General features: G+C 43.0%; 1 protein-coding gene across 1 annotated transcript in view; it reads right to left on the reverse strand.

Annotated features, from left to right (window-relative positions):
- Nucleotides 1-9,067: 9,067 nt before the first annotated feature.
- LOC106569365 (complement C3) overlaps nt 9,068-27,928 on the reverse strand; it is a 56,403-nt gene continuing 37,542 nt past the window's right edge. The window contains exons 19-40 of the mRNA XM_014140672.2: nt 23,127-23,266; nt 22,349-22,555; nt 22,183-22,243; nt 21,432-21,512; nt 17,343-17,546; nt 16,873-16,951; nt 16,295-16,451; nt 15,989-16,081; nt 15,465-15,627; nt 14,268-14,425; nt 13,955-14,128; nt 13,789-13,848; nt 13,541-13,625; nt 13,333-13,390; nt 12,883-12,970; nt 12,630-12,719; nt 11,985-12,096; nt 10,852-10,941; nt 10,163-10,243; nt 9,682-9,768; nt 9,425-9,566; nt 9,068-9,320 (exon numbers count right to left, since the gene is read on the reverse strand). Of these exons, the coding sequence (XP_013996147.1) occupies nt 9,215-9,320; nt 9,425-9,566; nt 9,682-9,768; nt 10,163-10,243; nt 10,852-10,941; nt 11,985-12,096; nt 12,630-12,719; nt 12,883-12,970; nt 13,333-13,390; nt 13,541-13,625; nt 13,789-13,848; nt 13,955-14,128; nt 14,268-14,425; nt 15,465-15,627; nt 15,989-16,081; nt 16,295-16,451; nt 16,873-16,951; nt 17,343-17,546; nt 21,432-21,512; nt 22,183-22,243; nt 22,349-22,555; nt 23,127-23,266 (2,516 nt within the window). The 3' untranslated portion in view covers nt 9,068-9,214. The remainder of the gene's footprint in view (nt 9,321-9,424; nt 9,567-9,681; nt 9,769-10,162; nt 10,244-10,851; nt 10,942-11,984; nt 12,097-12,629; nt 12,720-12,882; nt 12,971-13,332; nt 13,391-13,540; nt 13,626-13,788; nt 13,849-13,954; nt 14,129-14,267; nt 14,426-15,464; nt 15,628-15,988; nt 16,082-16,294; nt 16,452-16,872; nt 16,952-17,342; nt 17,547-21,431; nt 21,513-22,182; nt 22,244-22,348; nt 22,556-23,126; nt 23,267-27,928) is intronic.

A 27,928-nucleotide genomic window follows, 5' to 3' on the forward strand; every position in this document is an offset into this window, starting at 1 on the left:
CGTGATCATGAACACCCTTCAGGACTTCTGCTTTGAGAGACTCAGGAACTACGTACTGGAACTGCTATGTCTTTGATATCTGATCTCGTGAGACTCTGTACAGTATGTCATTACTGACAACAAGCTTCTCCAAGCTCTTCAAGTATCTGATGACTAACTGTTTCTCTTGCTCTTTCCCTTCTAGAAGGCCTGCGTTTTCTCTCCACATAGAATAGCACACAAGAAAGGGTCCCGTCGTTGAGTTGCTCATCACGGAGCTCCTTCTCAGAGTAGGCAGGTAAGGTGTCTTGACCAGGAGGTATCAGTTGAGGTAAATGATGCACCATTTCCACAACACATGCTATAGCTCCTGTTTCCCAGTTGTCATGTGACTGGAGTATGGCTGACACCTCATCCACTGCCAAGGACTGAGAACACATGTAAACAGAAGTGGAAGTTCTCTGTTAGCTTACACATTTGGGGATGTCTTTTAGATCACTTGACCACCTGAAGGCATCCTGGACTGAAGAGTTTGACACTGCCTGAACGTCACTAAGGAGTTTTTCGTGGGGCTCACGAAGCAGTCTGTTGCCAATACCTTTGACAAAGGGCACTCGCCTCAGCTTCAGCAACCATATTCTGAGGACCCGGAACATACTTGATGTCAAAATCATAACTAGCTAACTTGGCCAATCAGCGCTGCTCGCAACAGTCCAGCCTCAGCTTGGTTCATAATGCGAGTAAGTGGATTGTTGTCACTCCAAACAGTAAAGACACAACCTTTCAACCAGTGACTGAACTTATCGCAGATCGACCACTTCATTGCCAGGAACTCTAACCGATGAGCTGGGTAGTTCTTCTGAGACTTGAGACTTGCTAGCAAATGCAATGGGTCTGGCACAAGTTTCTCTGTCTTGCAACTGTGACAGGACAGCACCTATGTCATCTGTCGACAACATGAACGGACGGGAGAAGTCAGGATGTGCCAACACCACGTGTCTACTAGAGATGTCTTCAACTTTTCGAAGGCCTGCTCATGTTCGGGTGTCCAGTCTGCAATGCTCAATTTTCGACGCTGCAACACCATTTTCATCAATTATGTGAACAAGGAACTTGACAGACTTCCTGAGAAAGAAGAACTTCTCTGGGGCCAACTTCATGTTGTGACCACGAAGTCTGCTGAAGACCTTCTCCAAGCATTCAAAGGCTTCCTTCTCATCTTCTCACCAAAGACCAACAGATCATCCAAGTAACACAGAAAACTCATGAAGTTCTGATCTGAAGATATTGGTCATCATGCGCATGAAGCTTCAAGGGCTGTTACAGAGACCCTGAGATAGACGGTTGTATTCAAAGAGCCCCCTTGGTGTTGTGAAGGCGGAATACTATCCTGTCATCTTCGTGCAGTGGCATGTTATAGAACCCAGAGGTGAGATCCATTGTGCTGAATAGAGCATTGCCGCTGAGCGTAGCCAAGCAGTCCACCTGGTGTGTGGAGAGGATGTGCATCTTTCAGGGTCCTCTTGTTCAAAGGTCTACATTTTTCTTCCAGACTAGCACCAGGGAAGATGCGCACTCACTTGTCAATTTCCAGATGAGATCTTTTTCCTCCATCTCGCTCAAGACCTGGCACAACTTTTGGTATTGACTTGGAGGCACTCTTCGAAATGTAAGGAAAATGCATTCACTACTGTAAGTCGCTCTGGATAAGAGCATCTGCTAAATGACTAAAATGAAATTGTGATCTGTGAACTATTTCCTTTAGCTTCTCCACCATCAAGATGGTGACGTGAGAAGATATCCTCATAGCGCACTACTAGGTCAGCCAGCTGACTCTTGCACTTCTCCGACACATCCCAGGAGCTGAGGTCCAAAGCACTCAACTCCTGCAGTCTCAGCTTCTCTTCCATGGAACATGTCTCTCTCATGTGGCCCGTCACATCGGCCTCAGACGTGGCTTGAGGACAGTTGACCAGGTGGACTACACTCGGTTCTGGTTCGGCGTCTTGTATATCCTCCATTGCTACACATGGGAAGATGTCTGCAAGCTTCACATTGCGCTTCAGACACACAGGACGGCCAGACGTGGTGATCAGCTTTAGTGGGACCCATCTGTCTCCCCACAGAGGCATAACAATCCTTGCCACCATGATCCCTGTGGTGCTGAGTGAGACGTAGTAGGTTCTGTCATCACCGCACTGCCAAGAGACACAACAGTGGTTTTCGGTAGCTTACCCCAAACCAGATACTCGTGACCAGGGTCAAGGCAAATGCTGAGTTACATCTCAGGGTTCCTAATTGTCAGGGATGTCGTCACCTCTCCAGCGGTTCATTCCAGCGAACATGGTCAGAAACTGTTCAGATTCCATGTCATCTGTGATGCAGGGGGCCGAGACTGCTTTCCAATAATTGTCACATTGTTTTGATTCACGAAGGATGTGCTTGATCACGTTGGTTCCCAGTATTAATCAAAGTTGCATCCATAGACTTCCATGTTTATGTTGAATGCAGACTTAGGCCTCACAAGGCGTCCTCCATAGCCAACAAGCATGACATCTGAGTTTAACAGTTTTTTCACATCAACTACCCCAGCATCTATCAACTTCAGCTCTGCAATCTTACTCATTGTGCACGCCATTGAGCCACTGTCAAGCATAGCGCCTAGTCACTTTGTTACCAACAATCACATGCGTGTAGAAAAGGATGTCGCTTCTTCCTATCACAAGTGTGCACTGGTACAAAACATCTCCAATCATGTCACTAGAGTCTTTGGTTGACATGTATATAGCTTCGGCATTGGGAGTATCTTCATCTTGACCTGTACTGCCTCCCTCAGAATACAGGTCGGCTAGTTTCCCTCAGCCAGGCTGGACTGTGACAAAAGCCTGGGGCATGCATGTCTCGTGTGACCAGGAGTGAAACGGAGGAAGCACAGATGCTCTCCCATGCAATGAGACTGTGTTGAGTGCCTAGTATCATCACAGACCCTGCAGGCCTGGTCTCTGGGACGATGTTGAGACCTTGGGTTGTGTGCAGGGGGGTTGTGTTCACAGGAACCACTGTTTTGTCTGAATGCTGCTGTGCATGTTGAACCAAGGCAGGAGTTACGGAAGTATGTGGAACGTGATACTGTTGACTTTGAGTAGTAAACAGGAGCAAAAGAGGAGTGTGAGGCATTACATTTTTCATTGTTAACTTGGTTGTGTGACACTGGGACATTGTCCTGCAGAGCAGTGGCATGACTCTTCAGTTGTGTAACACCGCTTTGTTTCATTAAGGCTCTCTGTTCCCTCTGGTACACGTCTATCCTCACCTGAACATCTCTGGAGCTCCACTTATGAAGTGCTTTGTAGCTGAACCTGCAGGAGAGCTCAGGATCAGGGGAATGTTTCACAAACGTGGGCCACTTGCTGACCTAAGTTTTCCATCCTCCCACCGTGTCTGCATAAACTGTCATCAGCTAAATTTGCTACTTTGTTGAGCCTGATCCAATAGTCAACTGGGTCCTCCCTCAGTTTGGGCTTGGTAGTGATGGCGCCGGAGGGGAAGGCTGCCGTCTTATCGGCTCTTAACCAACCATGATATTTTGTTTGTTTTCTTGCGTTGTTCGTAACTTGTTTTGTACATAATGTTGCTGCTACTACCTCTTATGACTGAAAAGAGCATCTGGACATCAGAACTGCGATTGCTCACCTCAAACTGGACAAAGAGTTAATCTTCAATGAGTCAGACGGAAGAGATATAATACAGACACCCGACCAGGGCCAGATCCCCTTGATTCGTTGGAGAAGGAAACAGAGATTTAGAGGAAAAAGATCTGGGTGCCTTGTGAGGATCAGGCAACGAGTGGCTAATCTGCCCTTGCCTTCCATCCTGCTAGCTAATGTTTAAATGCTGGAAAATAAATGGGAAGAGCTGAAAGCACGCATATACTCCAAACGGGACATTAAAAACTGTAATATCTTATGTTTCACCGAGTCGTGGCTGAACGACGAAGTTAAGAACATACAGCTTGCGGGTTATACACTCCATCGGCAGCAAAGAACAGCAGCCTCTGGTGAGACACGGAGCGGGGGCCTATGCATATATATGAACAACAGCTGGTGCACGATATCTAAGGAAGTCTCAAGGTTTTGCTCGCCTGAGGTAGTGTGGTCTACAGCTTATCATGAGATACTCTATCTACCTAGAGAGTTTATCTGTATTTTTCATAGCTGTCTACATACCACCACAGACCGATGCTGGCACTAAAGCCGCGCTCAATGAGCTGTATACTGCCATAAGCAAACAGGAAACACTCATCCAGAGGCAGCGCTCCTAGTGGCCGGGGACTTTAACGCAGGGAAACAAATCAGTTTTACCTAATTTCAATCAGTATGTTAAATGTGCAACCAGAGGGAAAAGAATTCTGGACCACCTTTACTCCACACACAGAGACACGTACAAAGCTCTCCTTCGCCCTCCATTTGGCAAATCTGACCATAATTCTATCCTCCTGATTCCTGCTTACAAGCTAAAAATTAAGCAGGAAGCACCAGTGACTCGGTCTATAAAAAAGTGGTCAGATGAAGCAGATGCTGAACTACAGGACTGTTTTACAAACACAGACTGGAATATGTTCTGGGATTTTCCGATGACATTGAGAAGTACACTACATCAGTCACTGGGCTTTATCGATAAGTGCATCGCGGACGTCATCACCACAGTGACTGTACGTAAACTCAGCAAAACAAGTTATGTCCTCTCACTGTAAACTGCATTTATTTTCAGCAAACATAACATGTATAAATATTTGTATGAACATAACAAGATTCAACAACTGAGACATAAACTGAACAAGTTCCACAGACATGTGGTGAACAGAAATGGAATAATGTGTCCCTGAACAAAGGCAGGGTCAAAATCAAAAGTAACAGTCAGTATCTGGTGTGGCCACCAGCTGCATTAAGTACTGCAGTGCATCTCCTCCTCATGGACTGCACCAGATTTGCCAGTTCTTGCTGTGAGATGTTACCCCACTCTTCCACCAAGGCACCTGCAAATTCCTGGACATTTCTGGGGGGAATGGCCCTAGCCCTCACCCTCCGATCCAACAGGTCCCAGATGTGCTCAATGGGATTGAGATCTGGGCTCTTCGCTGGCCATGGCAGAACACTGACATTCCTGTCTTGCAGGAAATCATGCACAGAATGAGCAGTATGGCTGGTGGCATTGTCATGCTGGAGGGTCATGTCAGGATGAGCCTGCAGAAAGGGTACCACATGAGGGAGGAGGATGTCTTCCCTGTAACGCACAGTGTTGAGATTGCCTGCAATGACAACAAGCTCAGTCCGATGATACTGTGACACACCGCCCCAGACCATGACGGACCCTCCACCTCCAAATCGATCCCTCTCCAGAGTACAGGCCTCGGTGTAACGCTCATTCCTTCGACGATAAACGCGAATCCGACCATCACTCCTGGTGAGACAAAACCGTGACTCATCAGTGAAGAGTACTTTTGCCAGTCCTGTCTGGTCCAGCGACGGTGGGTTTGTGCCCATAGGCGACGTTGTTGCCAGTGATGTCTGGTGAGGACCTGCATTACACAAGGCCTACAAGCCCTCAGTCCAGCCTCTCTCAGCCTATTGCGGACGGTCTGAGCACTGATGGAGGGATTGTGCATTCCTGGTGTAACTCAGGCAGTTGTTGCCATCCTGTACCTGTCCCGCAGGTGTGATGTTTGGATGTACCAATCCTGTGCAGGTGTTGTTACATGTGGTCTGCCACTGCGAGGACGATCAGTTGTCCGTCCTGTCTCCCTGTAGCGCTGTCTTAGGCGTATCACAGTACGGACATTGCAATTTATTTCAAACGACGAACCATCAAACAGGCAAAGCATACAGGACTAAGATCGAATCATACTACACCGGCTCCGATGCTCGTCGGATGTGGCAGGGCTTGCAAACTATTACAGACTACAAAGGGATGCACAGCCGAGAACTGCCCAGTGACACAAGCCTACCAGACGAGCTAAATAACTAAGTAACGCTGAAACATGCATGAGAGCATCAGCTGTTCCGGATGACTGTGTGATCACGCTCTCCGCAGCCGATGTGAGTAAGACTTTCAAACAGGTCAACATTCACTGGGCCGCAGGGCCAGACGGATTACCAGGACGTGTACTCCGAGCATGCGCTGACCAACTGGCAAGTGTCTTCATTGACATTTTCAACCTCTCCCTGTTTGAGTCTGTAATACCAACATATTTTAAGCAGACCACCATAGTCCCTGTGCCCAAGAACACTAAGGTAACCTGCCTAAATGACTACCGACCCGTAGCACTCACGTCTGTAGCCATGAAATGCTTTGAAAGGCTGGTCATGGGCTCACATCAACACCATTATCCCAGAAACCCTAGACCAACTCCAATTTGCATACCTCACCAACAGATCCACAGATGATGCAATCTCTATTGCACTCCACACTACCCTTTCCCACTTGGACAAAAGGAACACCTATGTGAGAATGCTATTCATTGACTACAGCTCAGCGTTCAACACCATAGTGCCCTCAAATGCTCATCACTAAGCTAAGGACCCTGGGACTAAACACCTCCCTCTGCAACTGGATCCTGGACTTCCTGCTGGGCCGCCCCCAGGTGGTAAGGGTAGGTAACAACACATCCGCCACGCTGATCCTCAACACGGGGTCCCCTCAGGGGTGCGTGCTCAGCCCCCTCCTGTACTCCCTGTTCACTCATGATTTCATGGTCAGGGACGACTCCAGCACCATCATTAAATTCGCTGATGACAACAGTGGTAGGCCTGATCACCGACAACGATGAGACAGCCTATAGGGAGGAGGTCAGAGACCTGACCGTGTGGTGCAAGGACAACAACCTCTCCCTCAACGTGATCAAGACAAAGGAGATGATTGTAGACTACTAGAAAAGGAGGACCGAGCACGCCCCCATTCTCATCGACGGGGCTGTAGTGGAGCAGGTTGAGAGCTTCAAGTTCCTTGGCATCCACATCCCCAACAGACTAACATGGTCCAAGCACACCAAGACAGTCGTGAAGAGGGCACGACAAAACCTATTCCCCCTCAGGAAACTGAAAAGATTTGGCATGGGTCCTCAGATCCTCAAAAGGTTTTCCAGTTACACCATTGAGAGCACCCTGATGGGTTGCATGGTATGGCAACTGCTCGGCCTCTGACTGCAAGGCACTAAAGAGGGTAGTGCGTATGGCTCAGTACATCACTGGGGCCAAGCTTCCTGGCATCCAGGACCTCTACACCAGGCGGTGTCAGAGGTAGACCCTAAAAATTGTCAAAGACTCCAGCCACTCTAGTCTTAGACTGTTCTCTTTTCTATCGCACAGCAAGCGGTACCGGCGCACCAAGTCTAGGTCCAAGAGACTCCTAAATAGCTTCTACCCCCAAGCCATAAGACTCCTGAACAGCTAATCAAATGGCTACCCAGACTATTTGCATTGTCACCCCCCCCTCTGGAACGCTGCTACTACTCTCTGTTATCATCTATGCATAGTCACTTTAATAACTCTACCTACATGTACATATTACCTTGACACCGGTGACCCCGCACATTGACTCTGTACCGGTACCCCCTGTATATAGCCCCACTATTGTTATTTACTGCTGCTCTTTAATCATTTATTATTCTTATCTCAAACTTTTTTTGGTTTGTATTTTCTTAAAACTACGTTTTTGGTTAAAGGCCTGTAAGTAAGCATTTCACTGTAAGGTCTACACCTGTTGTATTCGTCACGTGACATAAAATTTGATTTGATTTCTTAATTCTATTATTTTACTTTTAGATGTGTGTATTGTTGTGAATTGTTAGATACTACTGCACTGTTGGAGCTAGGAACACAAGCATTTCACTACAACCGCAGTAACATCTGCTAAATATGTGTATGTGACCAATACAATTTGATCCATCTCAGATAAAGCATCCGAGCGAGCAAAACAGCACCCCTCTGTCTCCGTATGTGTAGACCATGTATCTGACGCTGTCTGGACAAAAGGAGTATGACATGTCATACTTTTTCTGGCCAGACAGCATCAGATACATGGGCTACATATAGTAAGACAGAGGAGCACTGTTTCACTCGTTAGTTTTAGCAGAGAGGAAGAGGTGAAGCGAGAGGGCTCACTCTTGCCAAAATCTGTCCTGAATAAGTCCAATGCGTTTCTATGGACATAATATGCAGACCGAAACTTGTTGCCTGCATTCCCACCTTTGGGACAATGACTCACACTGTTAGGGCGGAGACATGAGCACGTCGTTATATAGGCATATCTCTGGTTTCAGCATATACTGTTGATTCCACTACCCACTTTGTATTTGTAAATACAGTGTATATACAGTCTATTATTACCTCTTCTATTACTTCTAACGTTACCACTTGTTATTTTTGACTTGACTCTTTTCATTGTTATTATTGATTAATGTACTGCATTGAGGGAGCTAGCACATAAGCATTTCGCTGCACCTTTTACACCTGCTGTAAACTGTGTAGGTGATGAATAAATTAGATAGTATAGGCTTCATGTAGGCTGTAGAGGTGTAGTTAGCAAAGATTACAGCTTCTGATAGGTGAAAAATTCCCATTGGTTGTGTAATGGTACAAGGCTACTTTACTAGGCCAGCTTCTACACACCTTCACAATTGAATATAGAGTCAACCCTTCATTTAATCAGTTTGCTGGTCAACCTATGCCATTCTCCAGGACCAGAGTTACCTGGAGTTATGACGCGTTCACTTGCTAGTCGGAACCAGGAAACTCTGAAATTTCCGACAAGCTATCTGGTTGAACGCGGAACGTGCTAGTTCTGACTAGCACGTGAACGCAGAATAACTTGCCTTGCTGGCCCGCCCTTTCGCCATTCATGCAGTTGAAAATCCTGAAAAAGGTTGTGAACTGCACACAGTATATTGATTGACGCCCACAGTGCAAATGGGTTGACTGGTGTATGACACATGACTTCTCCTTTTCTAAGTGGTAATTCAGGTGATCAACAAAATAAATTGTAGCCTACTGACCATGTCATAAATTGTGATCAAGTAAAACAAGGACATATGTTTGTGATAATAATGTGATATTTCAGTTTAATTTTCATTTACTTTGCGATATAGGATAAACATCATGTTTCAAAGTTAGTTAAGTTAACTGTGTGGGTCATCCACATGCACAGATGTGGGATGAACCAGCAAACTGGACCACTGTGTTCAAGTGCTGCAGCCAGAAGTCTCAAGCTTATTCAGGAATGTCGCCTGTTCTCCCCCAGATTCAAATTCTTCCAGCCATGTGTTTCCCGACAGGACATAAGAATAACTTAAAAACAACAGAAATTGTTTAATCAAACAAATCATTAATTAAAAATTAATTGTGGCATGTAATGTAAGAAACAAATCAAACAGATTAATTGTGATCCTAACCTGCCATCATCACCCAGTATTATGTCTTTTGGATTGCCTATGAATAAATACAATTTATCCTTCTTCAACCCAAGAGACGTCTGGCACATGCGGTGGGCATAGAAATCTCTCTCCGTTTTAACATCCACTTTTAAATCATTCCCTGTAAGACAGCATAAGCAATATCCATTACATGATTCCTCTATCACTCTCTCTTTACTTTTTTATTCTCTCGAGGCAACACAAATAATGATTTTGGGAAAAACTGTAGTATTTACCAAGTTTATAGGCCTTTTGAATCTCCATTTTATATTTGATCAGGGTGTTCTCATCCTCTTGAATATGTTTTACTTGAATGTTGTAAACTGCAGACGCAAAATAGGGTGAAAATAAGTGGGTTTGATCAAATCTTTTTTGGTAAACATACATCTGTGGCTATCCCTATTCTATTGTAGGTATAGTCATGGCCGCGGGAGGATGATTAGGGGTGGGGGTGGTGCTGCTGCTGAGAATATTTTCTCTCCCTGTGCTGCTGTCGGATATTTAGGTCCGCTCATACAGGACTAGTAAAGGCCTAGCGCACTACTTCTGTATAAAATATATATATATATATATATATATATTTTTTTTTTCTATAAATGATTCTGATTGATCAGGGAGTGCTGCAGCACCCTCAGCACTTCTACTTCCCGTGACCATGGTTGTAATATGTGTCAGAAGGGTTTATTGAAAGTCAGAGAAATGTGAGTGCCGTTTTACCAGGGTTAGTCCAAACGCAGGCTTCCTCTTCACGGTCAGAAGCTGTTAAGGACTCAGCCTTCTTCACGGATGGACAATTTTCTGTCAGATAAAATTAAGGTTGGAAACAATCTTGGGGCGACAAAACAATAGAGTTGGCTGATGCTTAAGAGAACTGGCAAGCAGGCAACATAAAAGTCAAGCTTAGGCAGAGATGCTAAACATGAAGTGAAAACATAGTACATGTGCATACTACAAAAGCAAAATAATCACCATCGTGAAATTTATGAAACTATAAAAATAATGAATGGCTGCAAAGAATTGTTAGTAGGAATGATTTGGGCTCCCGAGTGGCGCAGCGGTCTAAGGCACTGCATCTCAGTGCTAGAGGTGTCATAACAGACCCTGGTTCGATTCCAGGCTGTATCACAAACAGCCATGATTGGGAGTCCCATAGGGTGGCACACAATTGGCCCAGCATCGTCCGGGTTAGGATTTGGCCGGGGTAGGCCGTCATTGTAAATAAGAATTTGTTCTTAACTGACTTGCCTAGTTAAATAAAGGTTAAATAAAATACATGTAAAAAATGATGTTGCTAATTTAATTTTGTACAGTTGTAAAGCTAAACAATGGCCACTCAATAGTTATCTTACAGTAGATCCCTGAAATATCCACCAATATACAGTGGTGGTATGAAATAAGTGTCTTACTGTCAATGCACGCACATCCATTCTTGCTGCAGATAATGTCCTCGTCTGTGCTATTCTTAAAGGGGCTGTAGAATCTGGTGCAGCTCTTTTCTGAAACACAGAGGAATATCATTCCGTCAATATTGTTTGAGTTCCATATCTGTTGCTGGGCTGTATGACTATAAGTGAAAGCGTTTTATTGACGTTACAATATGTGACTTTTTTGGGCGACCCAACCAAATTCTTTTTTTTTACACCAGCTTTTAACAGTTGAAAAAACAATATTTTTGGTTATGGAAAATATATTTCACAGAGGTTTAGATGGTACAATGATTCTCTACACTATACTTACATATTTCGTCACAAACAGAAATTAGGCAAACAATTTTTTATTTTATTTATTTTACCGTTATTTTACCAGGTAAGTTGACTGAGAACACATTCTCATTTACAGCAACGACCTGGGGAATAGTTTCAGGGGATAGGAGGGGGATGAATGAGCCAATTGTAAGCTGGGGATGATTAGGTGGCCGTGATGGTATGAGGGCCAGGTTGGGAATTTAGCCAGGACACCGGGGTTAACACCCCTACTCTTACGATAAGTGCAATGGGATCTTTAATGACCTCAGAGAGTCAGGACACCCGTTTAACGTCCCATCCCAAAGACAGCACCCTACACAGGGCAGTGTCCCCAATCACAGCCCTGGGGCATTGGGATATTTTTTTTTAGACCAGAGGAAAGAGTGCCTCCTACTGGCCCTCCAACACCACCACTATTAGAATTTTAGCAACCAGGAAATGGCAGAGCGATTTCTGCACAGTGCACCTTTAATAATTGTACAGTCAAAATTTTACATCAGACTCAAATGTTGACACGATGTTGTAAATAAAGATTTTTTACATAAATTCCAGGGGATTCAAAAGTCCCCTATCAGTGCGGTGGAAAGTAGCCGCACATGCCAGGTTTTTGACTGGTGGGGCACACAATCAACTTAGTGTTTTTATTTAAAAAAACTGGGAATATAAAGATACATAAGTGGTTGGACACAAGAACTTCAAATATAAATTGAGAGCATTTTTTTAAACAGTTGTGTTGAACTCCCAAATCAATTGTGGCCGAACCAAGGACAACCCGTACATTGAAAGGATCTTACCAGGTTCGTAATAGGAATACACCTTAATTGAAGAAGGCTGTAGGAGGCGCACAGTAAATTCTTGATACAGAGTCACTGGTACGCAGTAATCAGAGTTAGGACTAGGAGATAGCTGAAGAGAATGGGGAAAAAAAGGCATACACTCACTGTACAAAACATTAAGAACACCTTCCTAATATTGTCTCAAGGCTTAAAAATCCTTCTTTAACCTTTTTCCTCCCCTTCATCTACACTGATTGAAGTGGATTTAACAAGTGACCAATAAGGGATCATAGCTTTCACCTGGATTCACCTGGTCAGGCTGTCATGGAAAGAGCAGGTGTTCATAATGTTTTGTACACTCAGTGTATAGGCTATGGTTATGACACAAAGTTTTCGACTGATCAGTTCACATGGTCAGGAGAAACTTGTCTTACCTTAGGGCCCAGTGTTTTTCCTGGTCAAGTAACCTGTACCTTCCAATTTGCACGCCAATACATCACATTTTTACATCCATAATGCTCTATGGTGCTTTCTTAGTTGTTGTAGTTCTAACGCAGGTTGTTTAAAAATAAAGAATAGTTTCTTTAGTTTTTTTATCTAATTTAGAATGCCCCTTACTCTCTACCTTTGCCAGTGTTCTCAATAGATTTCCCAATTACTTACATCGTATATGTGAATAATGAGAGATCCTTTATCAGAAAGCTCCTTGTCCAGTTGGTAGAAGTCAATCAACTTGTCCTTGCGAGACAACAACTACAAACACAGAAAAATATGGAATGTTCTGTAGCGCAGAGTTCCATGATCAATTAGTGAAGGAGTATATCCTTTTATTGTGTATAGTGTAGATACTAAACATGAAAAGGATACTTTCTACATACTGCTACTTTGTTTTTCTACTTTGTTTTGATGACTGTACCTCATTAAGACTTGTATAGTCAGGCACAAAACCTGAAGGAAGAGATACATCCAGAATGGCCATCTTGATGGAGGTCCCTTCAAGAGGCCTACATTTAGAGAGAGAGATACATATTTAATGTTAATTCAGATCTTCCACACCACCAACACTACTGTAAATACATTTACATATAGTACTTCGATACCCATCAGTCACTTCCAAAACTTCTACCACAATACATACTGTAAGCATATGCACAAGGGAACAACAAGGAAAATTCTGAGATCCTCAAATATCTGTGTTCTCAATCTATGAGAGGTTTCCTATATGTTGTATGTAGCTGCAGATAAATGTGTGATTATGTAGTTTTCCTCTCTAGTGTCTGCTCTCTACTGTCTGCTAACATAACAGGATCATATTATTCACATGTACATGCACTTACAGTATACTGTAACTCCCCTTAGTTCTCACCTAACACATATGGTCAGTTTGTAGACACCGACAACACCCTCTGGAGCCTTTGCTTCATCTGCAACAAACAGAGCAGTTACATCCAAAGTGTACTGGCAAAAAAAGGGTTGTAATTAAAATATGGCATGATCAAATAACAGCGATAACATAAAGACACTTGGACAAAAGGGGTTGAGTAAAGCTATTCTTCAGAAAAACAGGAACATACTGATCTTTTCTATTGAATGGCTCATGTTAAATCCTTTGCAAACTGACTTCTCTTTCACAAGCATGGTGTAGTACGTTGTCAGGACCTGAAAAGAGCACAATGATGACAGTATCTGAATTATTACAGTACGTCATAGATATAATTTTATCATGAGTATGGGAAGAATATTCAAACACATCGAGTATACTACATTAACTGAAATATTTATTGTGCACAAATATCCAAATACAGCTGGAAAATCCACACACCTTTAATTTTGCTTTCCCTGACCCCTTTGCTTCGAAAGTGAAATCCGTCAGCTGTGGTATCTGCAGTAATCAAGTGCATATAAAATAAAGCCACTAGAATGCAAAAGCCACTACACCATATTTGCCTGTGTTGTTCAAATTCGTTTGCTAGTCCAATGTAACTCACCCTTTCAGATCGTGACATAAACCTGGATCTCTGGTCTAAATTCCATTTGATAGAGCTGCTTTCGCCCGTGCGGACAGGGCTGTTGACAGACAGGCTTACACTTATGCTATTACCCGGTGGGGCAGCCTTCTGTTTTTGGAACAGAGAAAGGGCCTGGAACACCACTATGGTGCACTGGAGAGTGCGAGTAGAGGGGATAGAAGGGAGTGGGGTGGGGATGAGGGGGAGGGAGACAAGAGCGTAAACCATTGAAATGACAGACTGTGTTTACTTTCATGAGTAGTACCATTTTCTGTCTATATTGTGTTGTTACCTGTGTGTTCCCAAATTGGCCATTTGCTCGACTCTTGGCCACCAGCCAGTCACTCACAGCCTCTGATCTCTTAAGCTCACCCAGTGTCACGAGGGCTGAAAGTGCATACCCTGTTGCCTCCACCCCTTTATCATCATTTCCACCCCAATGAGTGCCCCCTGAGGAAAGATGGAAAGAGACAGGTACAGGGTGAAAGTCTGATAGATACAGAAAAAGAACTAACAGAGAGAGATTTAATGTCAAAGAAATACAAATTTGATGTTTAAGGATCCCCATTATTGGGCTCCTGAGTGGCGAAGCGGTCTAAGGCACTGCATCTCAGTGCTAGAGGCGTTACCACAGACACCCTGGTTTGAATCCAGGCTGTATCACAACCGGCCGTGATTGGGAGTCCCGTAGGGAGGCGCACAATTGGCCCAGCGTCGTCCGGGTTTGGCCGGTGTAGGCCGTCATTGTAAATAAGAATTTGTTCTTAACTGACTTGCCTCGTTAAATAAAGGTAAAATAAAAAATAAATAAATAGCTGACGCCAATGGCGACTGCTAGTCTTACCAGGGTCAGACACATAACAAAAAAAGACATTACAGACAAGACTAATAAGACTAACAGGCATTACAGACAAGACTAATAAAACTAATATTCCTAATATTGAGCTGCACCCTGTTTGACCCTCAGAACAGCTTCAATTCAACGTGGCGTGGACTACAAGTTGTCGATAGCGTTCCACAGTGATGCTGGCCCATGTTGACTCCAATGCTTCCCACAGTTGTGTCAAGTTGGCTGAATGTACTTTGGGTGGTGGACCATTCTTGATACACAGGAAACTGTTGAGCCTGAAAAATCCAGCAGCGTTGCAATTCTAGACACACTCAAACCAATTGCCTCAAGGCTTAGAAATCCTTCTTTAACCTTAATCTACACTGATTGAAATGGATTTAACAAGTGACATCAATAAGGGATCATAGCATTCACCTGGTCAGTCTGTGTCATGGAATTATTATTATTATTTATTTTTTACCTTTATTTAACTAGGCAAGTCTTAAGAACAAATTCTTATTTACAATGACGGCCTACACATGTATTCCTAATGTTTTGTAGACTCAGTGTATTTGAGAGAACACAGTAAAATGGCTTTAAGAGATAACTGGAGGAAACAGTGGATGAAAGAAACACTAACATTAGCACTGAAAATATTACCTGTGCTTGTTCGATCTAATTCTTTTAAGAGTTTATCTTTCCATTCATATTTTTTAGTCAGTGCCAGGGCATAGGAAGATATGGCTACAGAGTAGGGACTGGATTGAGCAGGAAGTGCATTAAATATGTATTCTGAGGCTTTCTTCATGGCTCCATCTTGGTCCTATGAGAAACCCACATACACAGGAGAAGAATGACACTGTAATGAGACTAATAATTTGTTAACAGTTTGACCTCTTAATCTTAACACTGTAACAATAACCACAATTCCATACTCATCGCAGAATAGAGGTCCACATTACTGAGCAGCACACTAGTCTTCACTGACGCTACTGTATACCCAACTATTACAGCTTAGCCCCAATTGTCCACTGCAGAAAAAAAACGGATCTAATTTTTTGTCAGACCATCCCACAGACTTACAAATGTAGTAATCAATACAGATTTTTGCTAATTAAGTCAAAACCTAGGCTACTCAAACCATCAACAATGCATCCCCTTAAAAGTTATTTATCCTAATTTACCGTGCCTGTATCCTTACAGATCTCGAGGGTCTCTTGCATGGCTATCAGAACAAAAGCAGTTGTTGCCACATCTCCTTCCTCATATATCCCACCCTGAGTGGAGATGGAAGAACAGATTTTAGTCAAGGAAATTATAGCTTTGAACATAGTACAATATTTGTGCTAAAACTTGTGCTTAATATACAAATGTCTACAGGACAAATAGTACATTTCAAAGGGATTTAACAAACATGTTTGCTTGACATGATTTTATGTTTTATATTTCTAATAGTGGACAAAAAGTATAAATGAGATAAACAACTTTACTGTGAGCCTCCAACTATTGATTGGAGCTTCTTCTTGAAAGATTCCTGCAGAGTTCTGTTTTTTTACAAGGAACTTCAAAGGTATGCACACTCTTTCATCCTCCACTCCCCCAAACATATGCACCATTGCAAACACCTTGGCAGTGTAAGCTGTCACCCTGGGGACCAAGACACAGTATTGTCTATTCTGGAGCCTGATGAGTCATATCATACAGTACGTTTGATGTAAGCAGTCCTGTGTGGCTCAGTTTGTAAGAGCTTAAATTTGAGAACTAAATTGTATTGTATGAACATTCTTAAAATAACTGAAAAACTTGAAAATCGTGTCATTTTAAAATGTGATTATCCATAGGGTTGATTTTCATAAGTTTAGGAATCAGAACGCTGATGTGTGGCTCTCTGTTTCACAAGAGAAGGCTGATGTGTTTAACAATTGTAACTAACCACCATAATGCAGGTCAAGCCATCTGAGACCTGATGAGTATATAGACAATCTACAATGATACACAACCATTCATGCAACTGCATGCACCAATGACAAATGAGGCCCAGTGAGACGAAACTGATAAATTCACTTACCATGTGCTTGGTTTTCCGTCCTTTCCATATGGAGAATACGTGTCATCAGAGTTTTTGTAACCAAGGTGTCTTTGATAGCCTATGGAAAACAACATGAGAGAGTGGGGGCGAAATTTGGAGAAAGAGAGGAAGAGAAAAGGACATTTGATTATATGTGATAGAATTAAAAGTGCCTTAATAATAACTAAATAATAAGAGAACCATAATGCGTACCAGTAAGTAATAAGCTATTCATTTATCTGAATGTTGATAATGCGATCTGTGTACTCAATTGATGTCTGATCTGAGTTCGATTGGTTATACCTAGGAATTCCTATAGGGGCGCACAGGGCTTCCCAGCTCACTCATTACAAGCGACTTGAAGCCGAAACTACATCTCCATGTGATCTATTTCCTCCTTTCAGGGGTATAACATGTACACATGTCCACCAAAGAAAGCAGGTGATGCCTCTATGGTACAGTATATTCACCTAGGTTTACATATTGAAGCGCCTCAGCTCTCTTCTCCACTCCCACCTCCTCCCAGGCATTGGCGTGGTCCAGGTAGTGTGTGGCGATGATGGGGGCAGTCATTGAAACCAGGTTCTGCTCTACACAGCCACCCGGCATCTTAATGAGTTCACTCAGTACTGCGCCACCAATGGAGTTGATTACTGTATCTGCCAGGGAGTCCCCTAATCCAAGACAACATTTGAAACTTGTATGTTTTTTTGTTTTAGAAAGGCAAATTCCAAATACTGTAATCTATTTGACACTGTTCATGCTAGCTACAAAATTGTAATGATCAGGTTTCCCCGATATATGTAGCCTATACTGGATTATGCTTATTAGCCCACATGTACATTATTTTGTCATATATACACTGGACCTGGTAGAGCCAGACTGATCGCTGCGTTCACAATGGTGCCGGTGGGGAGGGCTGCCGTCTTATCGGCTCTCAACCAACCATGCTATTTTAAAAAAACATTTCCCTCTTGTTCTAAACTTGTTTTGCACATAACGTTGCTGCTACCGTCTCTTATGACCAAAAAGAGCTTCTGGACATCCGAACTGCGATTGCTCACCTCAAACTGGACAAAGAGTTCTTCTTCAACAAGTCAGATGGGAGGGATATACTACTACAGACACCCGACCAGGCCCAGATCCCTGTGATTCGCTGGAGAAGGAAACTGAGATTTCATGGAAAAAGATCCGGGTGCCTTGTGAGGATCAGGCGACGGGGGGCTAATCTGCCCTTGCCTTCCATCCTGCTAGCTAATGTTAAATTGCTGGGAAATAAATGGGACGAGCTGAAAGCATGTATATCCTCCCAACGGGACATTAAAAACTGTAACATCTTATGTTTCACCGAGTCGTGGCTGAACGGCGACGTTAAGAACATACAGCTGGCGGGTTATATACTCCATCGGCAGGACAGAACAGCAGCCTCTGGTAAGACAAGGCCTATGCATATATGTGAACAACAGCTGGTGCACGATATCTAAGGAAGTCTCGAGGTTTTGCTCGCCTGAGGTAGTGTGGTCTACAGCTTATCATATACCTAGAGTTTTCATCTGTATTTTTCGTAGCTGTTTATATACCACCACAGACCGATGCTGGCACTAAAACACATGCTCAATGAGCTGTATAGTGCCATAAGCAAACAGGAAAACGCTCCTAGTGGCCGGGGACTTTAATGCAGGGAAACTTAAATCAGTTTGACGTCATTTCTATCAGCATGTTAAATGTGCAACCAGAGGGGAAAAAAATCTAGACCACCGTTACGCCACACACAGCGTACAAGCAAAATGCGTACAAGCAAAAATTACAAGCAAAAATTAAAGCAGGAAGCACCAGTGACTCGGTCAATAAAGACGTGGTCAGATGAAGTAGATGCTAAGCTACAGGACTGTTTTGCTAGCACAGACTGGAATATGTTCCAGGATTCTTCCTATGGCATTGAGGAGTACAACTCATCAGTCACTGGCTTTATTAATAAGTGCATTAAGGACATTGTCCCCCCAGTGACTGTACGTACATACCCCAACCAGAAGCCATGGATTACAGGCAACATTCATACTGAGCTAAAGGGTAGAGCTGCCGCTTTCAAGGAGAGGGACTCTAACCCAGAAGAATATAAGAAATCCCGCTATGCCCTCCGGCGAACCATTAAACAGGCAAAGCGTCAATACAGGAGTAAGATCGAACTGTACTACACCGGCTCCGACTCTTGTCGGATGTGGCAGGGCTTGCAAACTATTACAGACTACAAAGGGAAGCACAGCCGAGAGCTGCCCAGTGACACGAGCCTACCAGACGAGCTAAATAACTTCTATGCTCGCTTCGAGGCAAGTAACACTGAAACATGCATGAGAGCATCAGCTGTTCCGGATGACTGCGTGATCATGCTCTCCGCAGCCGATGTGAGTAAGACTTTCAAACAGGTCAACATTCACAAGGCCGCAGGGCCAGACGGATTACCAGGACGTGTACTCTGAGCATGCGCTGACCAACTGGCAAGTGTCTTCACTGACATTTTCAACCTCTCCCTGTCTGAGTCTGTAATACCAACATGTTTCAAGCAGACCACCATAGTCCCTGTGCCCAAGAACACTAAGGTAACCTGCCTTAATGACTGCCGACTCGTAGCACTCATGTCTGTAGCCATGAAATGCTTTAAAAGGCTGGTCATGGCTCACATCAACACCATTATCCCAGAAACCTTAGACCCACTCCAATTTGCATACCGCAACAACAGATCCACAGATGATGCAATCTCTATTGCACTCCACACTGCCCTTTCACACTTGGACAAAAGGAACACCTATGTGAGAATGCTATTCATTGGCTACAGCTCAGCGTTCAACACCATAGTGCCCTCAAAGCTCATCACTAAGCTAAGGACCCTGGGACTAAACACCTTCTGCAACTGGATCCTGGACTTCCTGACGGGCCGCCCCCAGGTGGTAAGGGTAGGTAACAACACATCCGCCATGCTGATCCTCAACACGGGGTCCCCTCAGGGGTGTGTGCTCAGCCCCCTCCTGTACTCCCTGTTCACTCATGATTGCACTGCCAGGCACGACTCCAACACCATCATTAAGTTTGCTGATGACACAACAGTGGTAGGCCTGATCACCGACAATGATGAGACAGCCTATAGGGAGGAGGTCAGAGACCTGACCGTGTGGTGCAAGGACAACAACCTCTCCCTCAATGTGATCAAGACAAAGGAGATGATTGTGGCCTACAGGAAAAGGAGGACCGAGCACGCCCCCATTCTCAGCAATGGGGCTGTAATGGAGCAGATTGAGAGCTTCAAGTTCCTTGGCATCCACATCAACAAACTAACATGGTCCAAGCACACCAAGACAGTCGTGAAGAGGGCACGATAAAACCTATTCCCCCTCAGAAGACTGAAAAGATTTGGCATGGGTCCTCAGATCCTCAAAAGGTTTTACAGTTGCACCATCGAGAGCATCCTGACGGGTTGCATCACTGCCTGGTATGGCAACTGCTCGGCCTCCGACCGCAAGGCACTACAGAGGGTAGTGCATACGGCCCAGTACATCACCGGGGCCAAGCTTCCTGCGATCCAGGACCTCTATTCCAGGCGGTGTCAGAGGAAAGCCCTAAAAATTGTCAAAGACTCCAGCCACCGTAGTCAGACTGTTCTCTCTGCTACCGCACGGCAAGCGGTACCGGAGCACCAAGTCTAGGTCCAACAGGCTCCTAAATAGCTTCTACCCCCAAGTCATAAGACTCCTGAACAGCTAATCAAATGGCTACCCAGACTATTTGCATTGCCCCCCCCCCCACTACTCTCTGTTATTATCTATGCATAGTCACTTTAATAACTCTACCAACATGTACATTTTATCTCAATTACCTCGAGACCTGTGCCCCCGCACATTGACTATGACTCTGTACCGGTACCCCCTGTATATAACCCCGCTATTGTTATTTACTGCTGCTCTTGAATTATTTGTTATTCTTATCTCTTACTTTTTTTGTTGTTGGTATTTTCTTAAAACTGCATTGTTGGTTAAGGGCTTGTAAGTAAGCATTTCACTGTAAGGTGTTGTAATACCTGTTGTATTCGGGCGCATGTGAAAATTTTTATTTGATTGGATTGGATTTCACCACTCCATTTCTCTTCACATATCAGTCTGGCCTACTTCTGTTTTGAGCCAACGTCTGTAATGAGGGGCATTATTCAAAACGAACTTGTCTGCAATTGGATCACCATCAACCAATCAGAGGACGGCCTAATTCAAAGCACAGTGTTTAGCCACGTGGCATTTTGTCCTAAACCCACCCATTGCTTCTGAGGATGGTGATTTGACCGGTCATTTGCTAACTTATTCCAAATACCCATCTATTGGAGGAAGGCCAGACTGATACATGAAATGAAACAGAATGGTAAACTCAGCGATGAGGCTGGTTCCACCAGGCTACACACTGACAGCAAAACATCAAAAAGCATTGGATTGTTTCATTAATGTTTTCTTTTAAATATATAGTAGTCACAACACACTTTTATTATTATTAGAATAAGCAATCTGTTAGGTTGAGGATACCTTCTATAGTGATGTAAGTACTTGACACTGTGTCTGGAAGCATGTTCTTCAGGTTAATGTAAACTTCTCCTTTCTGCTTCCCTGTTTCATTTCAGAGGGAACAACACAAAAATAACCAATTATATGTTCACACCTACATAATATCAACCAATGTTGTTGATATCATAGATTTAGGCCTCTGTGTAATCTCAGGAGGACATTCTGGCACATTCTCGACAATAGCCTTAATATATTTGAAAGGAGTGGTTCAGGATTTTACAACTTGATGTTAGATGGAGACTGAACCTGAAAGTATTCTATGGGCCAGGAGAAACTGTAATCCATAGTTCGGATTTCTTTAAACGGCTACTTCAAACTTCAGTTAAATTTAGCCACCACAAGCTAACAATCAATGGATGTGATGGAGGCATTTGAGCATGTTTTTTTTTCTCAGAACAAATCGCCTGAAATCAACTTAAATCAACTCCATATTTGGTTTGATCTTACTTACAGGTGATATGGCCATTTTAATGTAAAAACATACATTGGCCATACTTCCATTGATTGTTAGTTTGTAGTGGCTGAAGTTAGCTGAATTTTCTAGTGGCTGTTTAAAGTAAGCCGAACCATGGATTACAGTTTCTCTCGCCCATAGAATACTTTCAAGGTGAGGAACCATCTAACATGAAGTTGTAAAATTCTGAACCACACCTTTCAGCCATGTTATTTTTTAAGATCTAATGGAGGGTACAACAGCTGTTTTGGTCCAAACCATTCATAACATTTGGTTGCAACAGCCTTTCCTTTAGTATGGTCTTCTCCACTCCCTCTGGCTATGATATGAGAAGAAACGGGGAGAGAGAGAAACATTTTAAAGAAACACTTTATGTGTCCTCAACTAAACTGTGAGCATCACGAGCAGGTGCAGGCAGCCTCACCACAACAAGAAGTTGTTTCTCTATGCCATCTCTATAATACTCGCTCCGGGCCGTTACAGTGATTTGGTGTTTGCCTGGTTTCATGGGAATGACAGTGACATACAGGACTTTCTGTGACTTTTTGTCCACATTAATTATTTCCCTGTAGGATCCTCTGTAATTCGTTGCTGTGCACAGATTCTCACTGGCCTTTAACAAAACTGTGACCTACAAATAGAGATGAGAAGTTATTTTAGTTGTGCCTAAAGCAGGGGAGAATGTCCCCTCTCATTGAAGCCACGGAAGTTCAACGCCGACCGCGGTACTGCAGGCCTTGTTTGCAGTAAATAGGATCCCCCATTATAGTGAATGGAAAAATGACAATCTGTGTAAAAATACAAATTGAAGACAATGATGGTACCAATAATGGCTTCTAATACACCAGATGTATGTCCTTGAACTGATTGTTTTTAAATCACATACAGAAGTTATAAGGATCATTCAGTTGATAATGGCATTCTGCATTACCCCAGTCGGCCTTCAACTTGAGTTACTCAATGAGAGCAGGCAGCACTGAGATAGATGGCCTGCAACATCACTTCCTGGAGTAGGTCAAACTGCGCATGTTATGTCGCCATCTTAACCTTAACCGAATTAATTTGGCTTCAATGCGCTATTGAGTCTTCACATAGGAATGAATGGTGTCACGTGATCGATGGCTTTGTCCATTCATATATATATAGTCATCGGCCTAATGTGACTGCCTTACTGATCAAGTGACTTCAAACAAGACATCTACCTTTTGAGACTCTTCATCATAGTTGTGTATTACTACTTTGATCTGCACTTGCTCTCTGTTTACAACAGAGTATGGTAGGCGCAGGTCCACATAGAAGTTCTTTACAACAGTCATTTCTACAGGTTCTGCAACACATACACCTGCAAACAGAAAAATATAGTTTTAACGACTGTATTTCAGACTGATCATGTCATGATTAATAACAAGTTGTTAATTGTCAACTGAGGTTGTTTGATAATGGCCAAAGAGATACAACCTGTGATATTTTCTGCTGCTCGATGGTCATTTCAATGAATCCTTTGATTCTTGAAAAATATAACATAAGTCCCTCATGAGCTTATGCAGTACAACTGTCTTACTTCATCATAACTCAAACTCAAACCTTTTGGGCAAACATTTACCTAAGCTTTTGGTGGTGCATTTAACATCTGAATAAACTATAATTAAAATAGGCCCAAATGCAACCTGCTACCTTTTTTTTGTCCTTTAAGCCAGCATTGTATGGTTTCAAAATAAAATAAGTGAAACATTGTCATAGTGCAAAATAATTGTGCAAAGTGCAACAAATACTTTTAACCTCATTATAATCTCACAGTGTGACATAATTTGAAACTTTTCTTCGACAATGTGCATTATAACTTATACAGTGGTGTTTATTTAACTACGGTTTTGTAAACTGAGTAATACATAAATATTCAGCCTGGTTGCTCTGAGTAGATGTTTTTTGTGTCCCTCCAATTCCTATGATATGTTATATTTGGTATACTTACTTAAGACAGAATCAAAAGGAGGGAGGTTGGTCGGGGAGGATACGTGGTCATATAACGCAAAATGTGAGCCTGCCTTTACGCATGAATGCTGATGACTGGACTTTGTTCAACAATCAAGACACAACGTTTTGCTTCTGAAGCATAGATGAGAATTTAACTACGACTTGCGGGCAGTGGATTCAGAACAACAATGACAAAAAATGTAGACAAACAATTTAACATTTTAGTGGAAATTATACCACCACCGAAAAGTGCATTTTGGAGACTGGAATGGCAAAGGGACATGTGCTCTGCCAGTGGTGTAAAGTACTTAAGTAAAAATACTTTTAAGTACTACTTAAGTAGTTTTTTGTGGTATTGTACTTTTTACTCCATACATTTTCCCTGACACCCAATAGCACTCGTTACATTTTGACAGGAAAATGGTCCAATTCACACACTTATCAAGAGAACATCCCTGGTCATCCCTACTGCCTCTGATCTGGCGGATTCACTAAACATAAATGCTTTGTTTATACATCATGTCTGAGTGTTGGAGCGTGTCGCTGGCTATCTGTAAAAAAAAATTAAAAGCAATTTGTGCCATCTGGTTTGCTTAATATATGGAATTTGTAATGGTTTATACTTTCACTTTTGATACTTAAGTACATTTAAAACCAAATACTTTGTCTTTTACTCAAGTGGTATTTTACTGGGTACCTTTCACTTTTACTTGAGTCATTTTCTATTAAGGTATCTTTACTTTTATTAAAGTATGACAATTGAGTACTTTTTCCGTGCATGTGCCTGCACATAATATTGAGTTTGCAAAAGGCATCGGTAGCTAGTTAACATTTAATTGAGAAGGTTTTTGGGAAAGCCTTTTCCTCTACCAGAAGACGGTTAGGCCTATTATTAGCATCGTTATATTTTTCCTGTTTCTTAGTTGTTTGAAACCTGGACATTTTAATTCATATTATGAGGCATGTCTTCCCTTGCTTCAAAGTAGCCTATAGCTAAAATCTGACCATAGAAACATGGAGGAAATTATTTTATAAAGACTTCCTCATATGCATTCTCCTGTTCTATTGGTTTTCTTTCAACCTTCTTTCATTGTCTAGAAGACAAAGGCATTATCCTAGTCATTTTAGTAACCCATGATAGTTGTTGCATCTTTAGATCTCCTCTCTTTCTAAATTTCAAATGGATATTTCCATTGCTGCTCCTAAAATGTGAATAAATAATAGTTTATCAACATTTTAAGCTAAACATTCTGATCTGTTCCATCAGCCTTAGCCTATTAATTGATACGGTGTTTACCTCCACTACCCTACTTTGACACGCATTGTGGGGATTAAGAAGAGAGTATATGCTATCCCTACTGCAAAATAAGTGGGTATATGGCATATGCGTATACCCTCTACTACACCACTGTGGTTGCTTCAAGTTGTGTATTTACAGTCTTTTATGTATTGCATTGTCATCAACTCCAATTTCAATGTTAGTCCGTTAGGTCTATAGCCAAATTCGTTAAATAGCCTGCCCCATATTTGCTAAATATGTTGAACATGTTTGCATTCAGTATTGTTCTAATTGCATTGCTTCAATAAGGAAATATACAGTACATTCGGAAAGTATTCAGACCACTTCACTTTTTCCACATTTTGTTACGTTACAGCCTTATTCTAAAATGGATTAAATAAAAATCAATCTACACAAAATACACCCCATAATGACCAAGCAAAAACAGGTTTAAATTTTTTCTGGTAAATGTATAAAAAAAAATATATATATCTTATTTAGATTTTTTCTACAACTGGATTGGAGTCCACCTGTGGTAAATTCAATTGATTGTACATGATTTGGAAAGGCACACACCTGTCTATACAAGGTCCCACAGTTGACACTGCAAGTCAGAGCAAAACCAAGCCATGAGCTCCGAGACAAGATTGTGTCGAGGCACAAATCTGGGGAAGGCTACCAAAACATTTCTGAGAATCCAAGGTCTCCAAGAACACAGTGGCCTCCATCATTCTTAAATGGAAGAAGTTTGGAACCACCAAGACTCTTCCTAGAGCTCGCCGCCTGGACAAACTGATCAATCGGGGGAGAAGGGTCTTGGTTAGTTAGGTGACCAAAACCCTGATGGTCACTCTGACAGAGCCCCATAGTTCCTCTGTGGCCTTCCCTGTAGCTCAGTTGGTAGAGCATGGTGTTTGCAACGCCAGGGGTTGTGGGTTCGATTCCCACGGGGGGCCAGCACAGGAAAATAATTATATGAAATGTATGCATTCACTACTGTAAGTCGCTCTGGATAAGAGCGTCTGCTAAATGACTAAAATGTAAAAATGTAAATGGAGATGGGAGAACCTACCAGAAGGACAACCATCTCTGCAGGACTCCAACAAATCAGGCCTTTATGGTAGAGTGACCAGACGGAAGCCACTCCTCAGTAAACGCCACATGACAGCCTGCTTGGAGTTTGCCAAAAGACACCGAAAGACTCTCAGACCATGAGAAACAAGCTTCTCTGGTCTGATGAAACCAAGATTGAACTCTTTGGCCTGAATGCCAAGCGTCACGTCTGCAAGAAACCTGGCACCATCCGTACGGTGAAGCATGGTGGTGGCGGCATCATGCTGTGGGGATGTTTTTTAGTGGCAGGGACTGGGAAACTAGTCAGGATCAAGGGAAAGATGAACAGAGCAAAGTAAAGAGAGATCCTTGATGAAAACCTGCTCCATAGTGCTCAGGACCTCAGACTGGGGCGAAGGTTCACCTTCCAACAGGACAATGACCCTGAGCCCACAGCCAAGACAATGCAGGAGTGGCTTCGGGTCAAGTCTCTGAATGTCCTTGAGTGGCCCAGCCAGAGCCCGGACTTGAACCCGATCCAACCCGATTTGTTACTTTTTATTTCAATTTTTGACTTATCTATTTTTTACTTAACAATTATTTTTCTTAAAACTGCATTGTTGGTTAAGAGCTTGTAAGTAAGCATTTCACTGTAAGGTCTACACCTGTTATATTCGGTGCATGTGTAACAGTGTAGGTTCCGTCTCTCTCTTCGCCCCAACCTGGGCTCGAACCAGGGACCCTTGCACACATCAACAACTGACACCCACGAAGCATCGTTACCAATCGCGCCACAAAAGCCACGGCTCTTGCAACGCAAGGGGAACAACCACTTCAGGTCTCAGAGCGAGTTACGTCACTGATTGAAACGCTATTAGCGCGCACCACCGCTAACTAACTAGCCATTTCACATCGGTTACACTCACCCACCTTTTGACCTCCTCCTTTTCCGCAGCAACCAATGATCCGGGTCAACAGCATCAATGTAACAGTGTAGGTTCTGTCCCTCTTCTCGCCCCAACCTGGGCTCAAACCAGGGACCCTTGCACACATCAACAACTGACACCCACAAAGCATCGTTACCCATCGCTCCACAAAAGCTGCGGCTCTTGCAACGCAAGGGGAACAACCACTTCAGGTCTCAGAGCGAGTGACGTCACTGATTGAAACGCTATTAGCGCACACCACCGCTAACTAACTAGCCATTTCACATCGGTTACACATGTGCCAAATAACATTTGATTTGATCTGCAGAGAGGAATTGGAGAAACTCCCCAAATACAGGTGTACCAAGCTTGTAGCGTCATACCCAAGAAGAGTCGAGGCTGTAATCGCTGCCAACGGTGCTTCAACAAAATACTGAGTAAAGGGTCTGAATACTTATGTACATTTTATATTTCTGTCACGACTTCCGCCGAAGTTGGTGCCTCTCCTTGTTCGGGCGGCGTTCGGCGGTCATCGTCACCGGCTGTCTAGCTACCACCGATCCATGTTTCTTTGTCCATTTGTTATGTCTTGATTGTTCACACCTGGTTCCCATTTCGTTATGATTATTTCCCTATTTAAACCCTCTGGTTCTCATGATGTTTTGTGCGTTATTATATTCCTGTTTGTCGTGTTAGTTGCGTTTTGTCAATATTGTTTTATCCCTGCGTGGATTTTGACTGATGAGCTTTTCTAGAGTAAAATGCGTTATTT

The sequence above is a fragment of the Salmo salar genome, chromosome ssa14, assembly GCF_905237065.1.
Source record: "Salmo salar chromosome ssa14, Ssal_v3.1, whole genome shotgun sequence".
NCBI classification, from domain to species: Eukaryota; Metazoa; Chordata; class Actinopteri; order Salmoniformes; family Salmonidae; genus Salmo; species Salmo salar.